Genomic DNA, 14,001 nt, shown 5'->3' with positions numbered 1-14,001 from the left:
GAACCTAGTTGGATTAATTAGTTTAAAAGCTCAAAAGCTTGGTATCTTCATTCTATATTTGCATTAGATATTTGGGTTTGTTTGGTTTCAGAAACTGTTTGTAGTGCTAGTTTGTTAGCCTGTGATCTTGCAGGTTGAATCGATCATGGCTGCGTCAGAATCTAGATTGCTCGATTACTGGGCGAAGTTCTTTCGGGGTGCACACATGGACACCTTCACTGTTATTGAGAGGGCAATCACGGTTGCTTCTTTCGATCGTTCTAATGAGTTTAAGAGGAACAAGGAGAGAATGATGGAGGAACTCTTCTCATATGGAACGAAGAATGGTAGTAGCAGTAGGTGTATCGGGTCTGATAGAATGCAGTTTGAAGTGGTAGCAGAGGGAGATTGAAGGAACAAGGTTGGTCCCACCAAGAAAAGCAAAGTGAGTAGCTGTTGAACCAAGGATGGCAGCCACGATCAACCAGTAGAGGTGGTTAAGCCGAAGAAGTTTGAAGGAGTGACAAGACTGAGGAGATTGCAGAGGTTTTGAGGATCAAAGTGGATGTTTACATTGGTCATCAGGATGAGAAGTTATTGTTGGTGAAATTAAAAAGACTTTAGGGAATAGAGATATTTTCCAGACTCTCAAGACAACCGAGATTGGAAAGACTGAATGAAGTAAGGAAGCAGACCAAATCCAAGAAAGTACGTAAAGTGGCACAAGCTCTCATTGAAGGGTGGAGAGCAACAGTTGATCAATGGTTGGAGCAAGAAAACAAAGCTTTATCATCAGTTGCTATTGGGAATTGGGGTCATGAAAAATTGAGGAGAAGCTCTGAGGCGTATCTAAAGAATGTTATTTGCTCTTTAGAATGTTATTTTTCCCTATTCAATTTATTCCCAAGATACAATTAAGCCTTGGGTGAGAAATTGCAATTAATAAAGTTGAAGAATCTCTAAAAAAACCTTCTATGAAACAATAGTAGTTTGTATTGAGAGAAATATCATTCAGAAGTGAATGAAAACTTGTGTGTGTAACTTGGCTTGGTTCACATCCTTTTATAGATCCTAGAGTCATCTTTGAGAAAGAATGTATTGGCTTGAAGAGGCTATCTGTACAATCACAATTTCAAACTTTGTGATTGTTCTCAGTTAGTTAACAGTTAGGACTGTTAATGTTTGAATAATGTACATTGACCACACTTGATTAAGTCATGATCGTTGGATGAACTTAAAATGTCAACAGTCATGGTTCAGCCTTCAAACCAAATGCACCCTTATGTGCAGATCAAAATCATATGCAACCTTATAAAATCCAATCGCAAGGTCTATGACTTGTGATTTTGCAAATCAAAGTTTATGAGTTGCATTTTTGCAAATCACAATGTCTATAATTTGTGATTTCACAAAATTCATAGTTAGTGACTTGCGATTTAACAAAATTGCAGCTTGCGATTAATGTGCCATCGCAAAACTTTTCATCCCACTAAAATATAGTTACCTCTTGCAAACCACGCAGGTGTCAGCAAAGTGCACCTCTAAACCTCATTGTGTCGCATGCACATGCGTATACGCATGGTAGCAAGTCTCTATATTCTCCTCTTATTAAGTTTAAGGAATGTAAACAAGCTTTTACTTAAATGCTCAAATCAGGTTCAATAATTTTTCAATGTGAAACAAGGCTTTAAGGAAGAGAAAACAAGTTAAAAACCAATTTTTTGTGGAATTTTAAAACAAATATTTTTTGTGAAATTTTAAAACAAGTTTTTTATGTAATTTATCAATCAAACACCCATTGGATTTTATTCTTCTAGTCTCTACCTAGGCTATTATGTCTTCAATGGAGGCCACATGGAGCAATGAACGTACAAAGGTGCAACAAGACTCTAGTGAGATTAGAGTCTTTGTTATTTCATCATTTTTACTGTAAAATGAAAAATGCTAAAAATATTGTAAAATAAAAATCATTTTTCATTACAAGAAGTATAGTAGCTCAAACAGTTTCTTTTTTCTTTTTCTCATATCGTATATAGTTCCAACAAATTGGCAATGTTAATGGGTTTTAATACATGAATCTTAACCAAAATAATCTGGTATTAAAAATAAAATGAAGAACAGAGGTTGAAGTTCAATTTCAGGAATGTTAAGGGGTTTTAATACATGTTAAACAGAAACTGCTTTTTAAGAAAATCTAAATGAATTCATTCTATATTTATTTAAGTATTTAATGAATAACAATAATTATTTGAGAGTAATTAAATCTATTTTATTCTGTGATGTATTATTTATAATTATAATAAGATTTTTAATTAATTATTAAATTTTTACTTCACTTTTATTATTTGTCTTATTGTATTATCTATTTTTTCTTATTAGTATTTAAGATATTTTTACTCATCTTATTTTAATATTTAAGTTTTAAATTAAATTGTTTTGAAAAAGAAATGCCACGTTACTATGAGAATGGGTAAATTAGTAATTACATCTTAATTTATTTTAGCTAAAAACCAAAGCATGGGCGTAAATAGGTGAACTGTCCAGAACATGCCTAGCCCAGAAACTGTCTCAACGGCCTATGTTAATGGGCAATATAGGCCCAAAGCCCGGTCCAGACCAGCCCATGACAAACCTTATCTGGTAAGTGGTAACCGATTTGCACCCCTTATTGCAAAATTGATACTGTTTTCCTCTTATCTTCATTCTCTTTAATTTGAACTTCTTAAAATAGGGAGTGCATTTTACATACTTTTTACTCCTAAACCAACAAACTTTCTTCCACATTAATTTTCTCACATATGAAGCAAGGACAAGCAAACCATAATTTGCACTTAGTGAATTTGTTGCACATCAAACACCCTTGAATTAAAATAGAAGAGAAAATTTGAACGCATGTATTTGTGTTTTCTTTCACTTTCTGTGCCAGTAAAGTTTGAACAGTTCCAAATTACTGGTTTGAGTGTTTGTTTCGAAACTAATTGACTTTGACTTGGAAGCTAGTACAAGCTCAGAGATCAATGCATCCCACTCGCCATGTAACCCAAGTATTGTTCTCTTTTGTGCAAGGAAAAGCCATTGCTTCCAGCAGTAAACTGTTGGCTGGCCTTTTCTTGGTGTTGGTGTATACTGTACCCGTGTGGATCTCAGATTATTCTTGACAGTTACTCTGTCGGTTATTTCTGTTAGATAAGTAAACGAGGGAAATTGGCGGAAAGGGGATAGAAAAACCCAACCCTCAAGTGCAAACACATCATAAACCACCTTGTATTGTATAAAAGGTTTAAATTATAAATAATACGAACCAATAAAGATGTATGAGATGGATTGATCTATAAAAACCCCCTTTTCTTATTATACTGACCAATCTCAAGCAGGTCCAAGTTATTTATGCTCATTCAAAGCTCAGGGAAAGAGTATAAATACAAATATGTACAGTGTGAATATATAAAAAATAATACAAAATATACTTTACATATTTGTATTTCCCTTCAAACTGAGCCTAATTCTTTTCTTTCAAGCTTGTTTCTTTTTCCATTCTCTCTCACCAAGGGGTCCAAGTCAGGTCATGTTGGTTCGAGTTGAGGTCAACCTTAACCCAACCCAATGTTCAAATTTCAAAATATTGTTATTTCCGATTGGTAAGTTTGGATATGAATACGAGATCACATCTCCGCCACACAAGGAGTCACCTCACAACGCCCCACAGCACATCCCAGTCGTGTATTGGGAACATCTTTCGATGATGATATCATCAGGACTGATACTATTATCGGGAGATGTTCCCAATACACGGCGGAGATGTGTTGTGGGACGAAGATGTGAACTCTATGAATACATATTGTGATACACTTTGGATATACATGGATATGTTGGAAAAGAATCATACATAGTAAATGCATATTTTAATGGTACATAATAAAGAAATATATTACAATCAATATAACAGGATACATGGATATCATACAACTTCATCAATACATCAATCAAGAGTCCAAGACACATACTATATAAATTTATACAAATTACTATATGCATGAAGCTATTATTCTGTTATTATTTGTTTACGCTAAATTATCAATTAATAATTATAGAAATATATAAGTATCCTAAAACACATTTTAAATTCATAAAAACGTGGAAGATCTGGATACAAACTATATTCAACTGTTGTATTATAACTACTAAATTAGTTACTTTCTATTTTTATTATCTTTATTTTTATGCATTAATAAATATCAACTTAACCTTAAATTCTCAAATATGCAAATTCATAAATTTTAGATCTATTAAAATTAATTAATATTTTAAAATATATATTAGGTCTATTAAAATTTCTAAGCACGTATCATATGCAAATTCATAAATTTTAGATCTATTAAAATTAATTAATATTTTAAAATATATATTAGGTCTATTAAAATTTCTAAGCACGTATCATATGCAAATTCATAAATTTTAAATAGTAAAATAGTTATTCAATTATTAGGGCCTGTTTGGTTCATGGGAATAGGGGTCTAGAATCGAAATCAGAATGGACCATTTCCGATTCCAACTGTTTGGTTGGATGGTATCGGAATCCCATTCTCATTCCTAGTGGAATGGCATTCCCCCATTTGAGAGAATGAAATATCATTCCAGTTGATTCTAATTCCCATTGTCATTGCTGTCTGAACCAAGCAGACTATGGAAATAGACTATTCTAATTCTGATTCCAACAGATTTCGATTTCAATTCTGATTCCAACTATGAACAAAACAAACCCTTAGCATTTTTATTTTCATAATTTTTTAAAAATTTAAAACCATTTTTTTTATATTAATGTGGATTAGTGGGTTTGATAGATATTTCATTTCATAAGATTTATAAAATGCTAATATTAATAATCACTCTTTTTAATTTTTCTAAATATTGATATAGTCCGATACGCCGGATGAGGCATATCGGACTTTAAAACAACATGCTTTATATACTTTTTGTTCAAACCTATTCAGGGCAGGGGGTCAGCATACATAAGGCCTGTCTACCCCCTAAAATTGGTTAAGCTCCTAAACACCTAGAATTTCACCTTATGTTATTTTACTTGTGGATTTTTTGCTCTAGAACATTGTAAAAAGGCCACTTTAGACCCAAAATTTGAAAATTGTCATTTTCACCCTCAAACTTTGATGAAAAGGCCACGTTAAACCTAAAAGGAATAGTGTCAGAGATGTCGTTGATGGTTCTATTAGACAAATAACAAAATAATAAGGCCTACTAATGTGGCATTGCTCAAACAAAAAAAAAAATCTTAAAAAATTATAGCCAGGTCCTACTTAAAATTCCTACTTGTTCACATGTAACCAAAAATAATCTAACTCTTTCACCTCTTCTTTTTATTATTTGTCTAATGGAACCATTGCCCGTTTTGGTTTTAACATGGTTTTTCCATCAAAGTTTGAGGATGAAATGAAAATGACCCTTTTCAAACTTTGGGGGTCTAAGTGGCGTTTTTATAAAGTTCAAAAGTTGTTAGAGCCAAAAATTCTTTTATTTATAGTGTGACATAATGATGGCCTAATGGCATATGATCATAACTCTAATTTATGTGATTTAGGTTCAAGTTATTGGCATTAATGATGGTAATTAATGAGCTTGATATTTGAATTTTAAGAAGACCATACTTAATGGGTTAAGGGTAATAACCGATATGTTAGAAAGTTGGAAAAATACAATTAATGATGCAATTAATGACACAATTTGAATATCAAAAATTGGATTTCAAAAAAAAATGTGGCTTACCAATTTGATATACCTTGTATTAGGTGTATCATGTTGATATTAAAACTTTGGTTGAACACCCAATTGGGTTGGCTTTGGATTGGCCTAGTATCTTGGCTTCATTTTGTCAAAATGTTTTTATTTCCTAGATTTAAAATGGGGAGATTATTGAGGTGTTTTAGTATTATTGTATGTACAAGAACAATTAAAGTTATGGTGCTTTAAGATTATCATATACATCACATGAAAAAAATTTTGCCTTTAAATATATAATTGTTGATAGAGATATACAAATACATATATATTCATGCATGCATACATACATACCTATATAATTTCTATACACACAAATATAAAGACAATGAGCTTGAGTTGGGATGGATTGTTCAGTCAAGTTCATATTTTTCAACCGTAACCCAATTAACTTTTATCCATCCCAACGCTTTTGGGTTGGATTCTAGCTAATCCAAACCGAGTTGCACCCCTACACTCACCAATCTTGATAACTCTCACTTTGAAGAACATTACTGTAAGGGCAAGTGCTAGCACTTATGCAAATAATAATAAATGGTAAAAGATGGAAAGATCAGGGATACTTACAGTTTGGTTAATCGAACTATGGGATATTTTTTAGAACTGAACTGATACTACTGGTTTTTGGAATATCGATAATCGGAACCGAACCGACTGATTTTCTATTTTGGTTAACCGTCAGTTTTTTATATTCGGTTAACCAACTTTTTGATTTGGTTTCAATCGGTTTTTTTTTTTTGTCGTTTTGATTTTTTGGTTTTTTGCTCACCCCAAGAAAGATATTTAAATTTTGAAAGACTTTTTACTACTACAAGCATCTTAACTTAGGGCCATTTGACATCTGTTGAAGATGCTGAACTAAAAAGCTTATAGTTTTTGTCTTAATGAATAGGTCAATGTATTCTTGAAAATTTTATTATTTAATTATTTTAATAATTAAAAGACAAAATAATAAGTTTTTCAGTTCAGCAATTTCAGCCATTATGTCTCTTAGGTGATTAGATTTAAAGAAAACCTCAGTTTACAAAAAAAAAAAAAAGGTTTTGGATTGAAGTACTAATGATTTGACACCAAACAAAATAGAATGGCTAAACAAGAAAAAAGGGTTTTGGATTGAAGTAGTTTGGCGTTCTTCGCTCAATGGTTTTAAGTTGGCAGAATTTTCAGGTGTAAGATGGGTCTGTTCAGAGCTTCTAATTTCAGAAAACGTCTACATACAGAAACCCTGCTGATATGGCAACATTATAATCAATAAATGCAAATGTTTACTAGATTATGCAAGGCCAGATGAACAGTATTCCAAGAGAATTGACTGATGGAGATTTCTCCAAATTGTGAATCGATTCTCCCCTCTCTGACTAATCTAAATTGATTCTCATCTACAATTAGATTTGGATTGGCCCAGTTGGTAATCGATTCTCTGCAGCTATTCTTATATTATTCTCTTTGACGGGTTCAAATTGGTCAAATTGCGAATTGATTCTTAGCAATTCTAAATCAGTCTGGCTCAGATTGAAAAATTTGTTCTTGGTGATTTCAAAAATCAAACCAAACCATTCGGAACACGCATTTGTAATGGTTTATGCGAATTCAATGACCATTCATCCATTCAATGTATCTACAATCTCTATATAAAGAATGAGTATTCAATGCCTTGGAATAATAAAGATTCCCCCTCTACTTTTTATTGTCTGTGTGTCCAGGAGGGGATACTGTTAAGGGGGTGTTTGGAACCATTGCGCTTCACATTCTGTTTCACCAGTAATCAAGAATGCCACCACCTGATTATGTAGTGTTTTTTAGAGAAATTACATAAAAAAAAAAAAAAACCCATCTGGTGGAGCTGCATGCTGGTTAGGCGCATAAAGTAATTGGCTTTATTTTTAAAATGTTTTTATTATGACAAAGGTATGACACATCAGAAAAGAAAAGATTAGCTAAATTTGATAACCATGTTTCAAAGATATGAGATTAGGAATGGCAACCGGACCCTCAATTCGGTTAAAAGTTGTCTTTCATCCACAATCCCCAATGGAGTCGGGTTCTCCATGGGGGCTCAAATTCTCAAATTTTTTATTAATAATATTTTTGAAAAATAAATTTACTTAAAGTAAAAGAATTTTAAAATATAAATAATATTTTAAATATATTTTGATATAAATAATATATATATATATTAATAATTGGAGTCGAGATAAGGAAAGGACTTCATTCCCCATCCTTGACCTTGACCTTGACCTTGACCTCGGGTCGGGGATCCCTATTAATCCCCATCCCCACCTTCTCAAAATAATCCCCATTCCCAACCTCATTGGATCGGGAACATGGTTTTCAAACCATCATTGGCCCAGGTGTTCAGACCGTTTGGCCCGGGAGCTATCCAGGCAACGGTTCCATTTTACCCCAAACCCAGTCCTTGGCCAAAAATCGTTGAATCAGTCAATGACCCGTTGACTCGGGCGGTCAAACCATCGAACCATTCGACCTATTCAACGGTTTTTGGTTGTTTTTTATTTTAATTATTTTTAAATTTTTTTTTGGAAAATGGGCCATCCATTCGGACCAGACGGTCGAACCATCGACTCAAAAACTATTGGCCAGAATGGTTCCAATTCGGGGTTGTTTTCTAAAACATTGATTAGGAAGTACCCAATGAGGATGAGAAAATTGCCATCCGGATTAGAACCCGGATTTGTTCCTCATACTAATCTCACAACACTTGCAACTGCACAATAAGAACATATCTACCCCGTACTTGTATATTGTTTTGTATTTTACTTTATTCTGCTTCATGTCTTAATTTACTTCATTTGTAACACAATCAAACAAAATAAGCTAAAATTTGAAAGAAAATAGGTCAGAATTTACATTCAAATCATTTGCACTGCCATAATTTTACATCAGTACAAATTTATTTGCATTGTAACCAAACACAGCCATAAGTACGGAAGATGTTCTAAATAGACAATGGAATGCGCATGTGAAATCGATGTTAGGTGCATGTGTGAGGAGCAGATCCGATCTCATTCTCAATGCACGGCTACAACGAACTTGGATTCAATAAGGGCAAAGCCCATTCGAGCAGCTTTTACTGCCTTGCATTGAGAATATTTCCGTTCTTATATACATTATTTAATGGGGAGATATTCTCAATGCAATGTTACAAAAGACTGTTAGAATGGTGTGGGATCTCGGCTGCAACATTGTGTGATGAGAAAATCCGAATTAGTGGGATCAATCTTTAACACCCCGTGCTCATATGGCCTACAATTTATCGCTGGCTTCATGGCATGGGACATTATTATGGGTCCCATAAATACATTTATCAAGTCCAGCTAATCTTTTTAAATTCATAGCAGCTCTCAACTTTTTCCAAATTTATCTACCAAAAGAAAATTCCAAATTTGAATGTGCCCCGTCACTCTAGTGACTCAAGAAACCCCCTCTCACATAAACACAAAGCGAAATAAACAATTGGGTAAAATACAAAACACCTTTTCTAAAGTAACAAAAACCTCTCTTGAATTTTTAAAGAATTTGACAAACTTCCCTTTCGTTATTGACCTGAACGGAAAACATTAGACCGATGCATCAATTTTTTTTAAATATCTATTTTACCCTTTTATAAATTAATATATATATATATATATATATATTTTTATTGAAATACCCCTATACGGCTATACGAAAATCGACAAAAAAAATTTCCCTGTAAACGCCTTAATCCTGCCACCTGTGACCAAAATGGTTGCTACCGGTTCACGAATCCGCTTTCGTAGCACCAAACCTGGCTTTCCTCCAATTTGTGAGGATGGGTGGGGTGGTTGGGATTCGTGGGCCCTTTATTACATACCAGTTAGTCGAGTTCAAGTTTTTCCCTCGCAAAGACAACATAGATTGCTTCAGTTGTCACAATGTTGGTCGGTATATGTTGCTATATTATGGTTCACTTTCAGACGAAAAAGGTAAAGGGGTGGTGGTGCAGTCTACCGTAGGAGGAATTTCAACTAGATTCCCATGTAGAGAGTAAACAGTATGAACTGTAATTATTTTGGATCAAGCTGCCCAAATGAAAAGTTCAAAACAGAAACCCATCCACAAATATTTATATTCTGCTCAAAACTCAAAAAGGAGGATTTTTTATCAATTTCATCCCTCATCCATAGCAAGTATTCCAAATCCGTTGAAACCCCTGTTTTTCACCCTTTTGAATTTCCATTGAATTAAACTTGGGGTTCCACTTCTACCTTTAACAGTGGCAAATAGAAAACAAGGAATTTGCACTTTTCCATTAAGTTAAATTCTCACTTTTCCACTTGGTTTATCCTAGACAATGGATAATCCCGATCAATGTGATGATGAGTTTATGAACTTGATGAGCTTTTTTTCTAGCTTTACGACAACTTTTTTTTCTACCATCCAGATAATGAATGTGGGTGTTTGTTTAAACGAAGCAGCAAGCAGGTAATGGATCATATACCACATCTGTAACGAATCAAATTGCAGAGAAAATCAGTTCGCTCCCTTACTCGTTTTCTCTAGAATACTGATTTTACTACTAGTCAGTTGAATCAGTTCTAGTGAAGAGGAATTTTTTATGGAAATGAGTTGGTCCTGATTTGATATACCAGACGAAGTGTAAAGTAGCCTTGGATATTTGAGCTGAAACATAGGAGGGGGAGAGAGACAGCGGCAGAGAGGTTTGTCAAAGAGCTGGGAGTGTCGCGTGGACACCGAGTATTAATATAAGGCCACAAGTGACGATTCCTACATAAGTTGCAGTCAACAATCACACTCCCTCAACTCCCAATCCCAAGTTTCAATCTTTTCTTCTTCAGTTCTTTTTATTCTTCTACTGTAGAAAATTGAGTTATTTATTCGTGGGTATAAGAGATTTGAATGAAACATGTGGTTCAGTGATTGTGGTTGTTAATGAACATGAGAAGAGGAATTCTGGTTCGAGAGAATTTTTGCTACCAAGAGGAAACCCAACTTATGGTGCTCAAGACATCTCTTTTCTTCGCCGTCGACGACTTCTCTGTTTACGATTCCAAATCCAAGCTTCTCTTTCATGCTGACTCTTACGGTCTTGATGTCTAAGGCAAAGACGAAGTCGGCAGTCGCACTTCCTCCAATTTGTGCTCAGTCTCCTGTCTCCGTCAGTCTGTCCCTAGCATTTGAATGTCCGTATATATATTGAAGCTTAACTTGTAAATCATGGGTTCATTGTGATAAATCCTTCTCGAGTGAAGCATAGGACCTACTGCCAACAGTGCCAAGGAAACAAAAGGGTAAAATGGGTATTTAAAAGAAATTTATTTTTTCGTCGAGGTCAGTGACAGACTGGAGGTTTCTGTCAAATTTTTTAGAAGTTTAAGGAGGTTTTTGTTCAATTGAAACAATAGGGGAGATTTTTATGATTGTTAAAAATTTTAGGGGAGATTTTTATATATTACCCAAAACAATGAATGGGGTAACATTTTTTTTCCAAAAATGGTTTACCAAATGCAATTAAATGTTTTTTAAGTCTTACAACATATTTCATTCATTCAAGGAATTCATAAGTTACAGAGAATTACCAATAAGGCTAATCGGAACTAGATACAATTTCTCAAGAACAAAATATATAAATGAATTAAGGAGAATAATAAAAAACTTCTACAATCAAATAAATGATAGGAGAAATTCTCAAAAAAGACTGCAAAGAATCAGTAATAATATGGTTGGAGTAAATCCGCAAAAGACGGCAGAGCCCCAAACATTATAACCGCTACCAAAAACCGTAACTGCCTTCCGTAAGTAAATGTTGTTTCCGTTTTTTCTTGGTGAAACGCATGGCGCCAAACACATACTAAGAATGCCATTTAAGGAACCAATCAAAGTTTTAAGTGAAACAAAAATCAACAACAAACCCAACATAAGCTTATTTGTTAAACAAAAAAAGAGCTAGAAGTGAGACATAGTCTTTGGAGCTCTAACCCATAAATCTAAAATGTCAAAAGTGAACAAAAGGAAGTAATTATTTTACAAAATCATTAATTTAAAAACCAGCCAAAATTCCAAAACATGTATCACAGTCAACTTTTTCACCACAATCATTTTTTTAAGAAAAAAAAAGGAAATTACAGAGAACAAAATACTGTTCTTCCTTATCCAATCCTCCAATTCCCACCCCAATCACGCTGATATTTTACAATATCTTAGAATTTTAACACCCCCAATCCCCAGAAAAGAAAAAAAAAAAAAAAGAGACAGAGAAAGAGAATAGAAGCTACTACCAGCAGTGAGATCACAGAGTTTGTGATTCAGTTCGATTGGTAATAGGAGTTCAGACTGGCATCAGTGTGATCACACAATTGGTGATGCACTCTGAGTGGTGCTGGGAGTGCTAGCGGGCTCTATTCTTCTCAGCATGAACCCTGCCGGCTTCTGCGACGAATCATCGTCGTGGTAGACGTATGCGAAGCCGCCGTGCCGGGTCATATCCATTCCGGCCATTTCATCCTCACCAGATATCCTCAGTAAATTCAATCTATGTAGCGCATAGAACAGAGGACCCATGGTGGCACTGACCCACCCAATGATCACCAAAATCTGAATAATGTGAGCTGCCAGGAGCGTTCCACCTCCGCCCATGAACAACCCATATGGCCTCCCCGCTGCGTAGACCTCCTCGACGTATGCCTTCCTTGCAAACAAGGCCGTGAATATGATCCCCCAAGCTCCACAGCCACCGTGCAACTGTGCCGCCTCAAGTGGGTCGTCGTATTTGTACTTGTCGGCGAGCCTGTTGCATCCAATCAAGACCCAAGCGGCGACGAACCCGCAAATGATAGCAGCCCACGGCTCCACCACTGAGCAGCCGGCGGTTATGGCCGCGAACCCACCAAGCAACCCGTTGCAGACGTCGGTAACGTTCCAGTGTCCCGCAAGCAACCTCTTCCCGAACAAAGTGGTCAGAGCAGCTGTGCAACCAGCCAAGGTCGTAGTTATTGCCGTCCGGCCAATGGCGCTCCACTGTCCATAGTAATTTCCCGTCGTATAGGGCTTTAATATGATCCCGAAGGAACCTGGATTAAATCCATACCAACCGAACCACAGCAGGAAGGTACCCAGCACGACCAACGACGCGCTGTGCCCACGCAAAGCCACAGATCGACCGGCGTGATCGAACCGTCCAATTCTAGGACCCTCGATGAGGGCACCCCACAGTCCAGCAATACCTCCCACCAAGTGAACGACGCCCGATCCAGCGAAATCGATGACCCCGGAACCGAACAGCAAATCGTTATCAGTCCTGAAGGCACTGGCCCATCCGTCGGGGGACCAGAACCAGTGAGAGACAATCGGGTAGACAAAACCCGTCAAGAAGGACGAGTAAATAAGGTAAGCGACGAATTGGGTTCGCTCCGCTATCGACCCACTGGTGATCCCAGCAGCGGCGATGGCGAAAGTCCACTGATACAAGAAGTTGCTGTAGTCGAACGACGGCGATGGGAACGCGTTCATACCAAAGAAGTGGCGGCCGATGAAGCCGTTCGAAGGGGTGCCGAAGGCGAAGGCAAACCCGAAGAGGTAATAAAACAGACCTCCGGCTGCAGCGTCGAGGACGTTAGTGAGCATTATGTTCATGGTGTTCTTGGCGCGAACGGAGCCGGCACAGAGCATGGCAAAGCCTAGTTGCATAGCGAAGACGAGGTAGGACGAGAAGAGGAGGTAAGTGTTGTCGACGGCCCGAGCGGTGTCTGTGAAACTAGTCGAGACAGCGGCAAACTGGCTGCAAATGTAATCAGCGGCGGCGGTTGCGTTGGGGGCGCCACCGAGTAGTGGACTGAGAGCGGAGGCCGAGCAAGTCAGAGTCGCCATGGTCAGACGTCCAGAGAGATTGAGAGAGAAGACAGAAGAAGAAGAAGAAGAAGAAAAAGAAGGAGTTGGTTTGTTGCTTTCGAAGCTTTTTAGACTTCATAGGCATTTGGGTTCCTCGGGAACCATTTTATAGAGCGAGACAAAAAATGAAACGGAGATTTGACTTCCTTCCTGAATTCGGAGTCTATCGTAATTTTGTTGCATGCTTAGGGATATTTTAGGTATTTTAGTAGGCAATGAAACAGGTGTTAGCCCTTGTTTGGTTTTGATTCCAAAGTTCTTTCGCATTTTCTAGTGAGGTGACAGCTTTTCTATTTTTTTATTTTTAATTTATGGTTATTACTCGGTGTTGACTGCGACCTTTTT

At 36.4% G+C, this 14,001-nt stretch overlaps 1 protein-coding gene across 1 annotated transcript; it reads right to left on the bottom strand.

Annotated features, from left to right (window-relative positions):
* Positions 1–11,837: 11,837 nt before the first annotated feature.
* Positions 11,838–13,747, bottom strand: LOC104602098 (ammonium transporter 1 member 1-like). The gene has a single exon (XM_010265662.2). It carries the CDS (start codon positions 13,633–13,635, stop codon positions 12,118–12,120), a length of 1,518 nt encoding a protein of 505 aa, XP_010263964.1. The 5' UTR covers positions 13,636–13,747; the 3' UTR covers positions 11,838–12,117.
* Positions 13,748–14,001: the final 254 nt, after the last annotated feature.

The sequence above is a fragment of the Nelumbo nucifera genome, chromosome 3, assembly GCF_055504915.1.
Source record: "Nelumbo nucifera cultivar China Antique chromosome 3, China Antique-T2T, whole genome shotgun sequence".
Taxonomy (NCBI): Eukaryota; Viridiplantae; Streptophyta; class Magnoliopsida; order Proteales; family Nelumbonaceae; genus Nelumbo; species Nelumbo nucifera.
Note: the sequence above shows the minus strand (reverse complement) of the source record. Positions and strands in the feature narration are given on the sequence as shown.

Bases quoted from the DNA above. Each gene is read 5' to 3' on its own strand.
- LOC104602098 (XM_010265662.2), bottom strand. From the start codon at position 13,635: ATGGCGACTCTGACTTGCTCGGCCTCCGCTCTCAGTCCACTACTCGGT.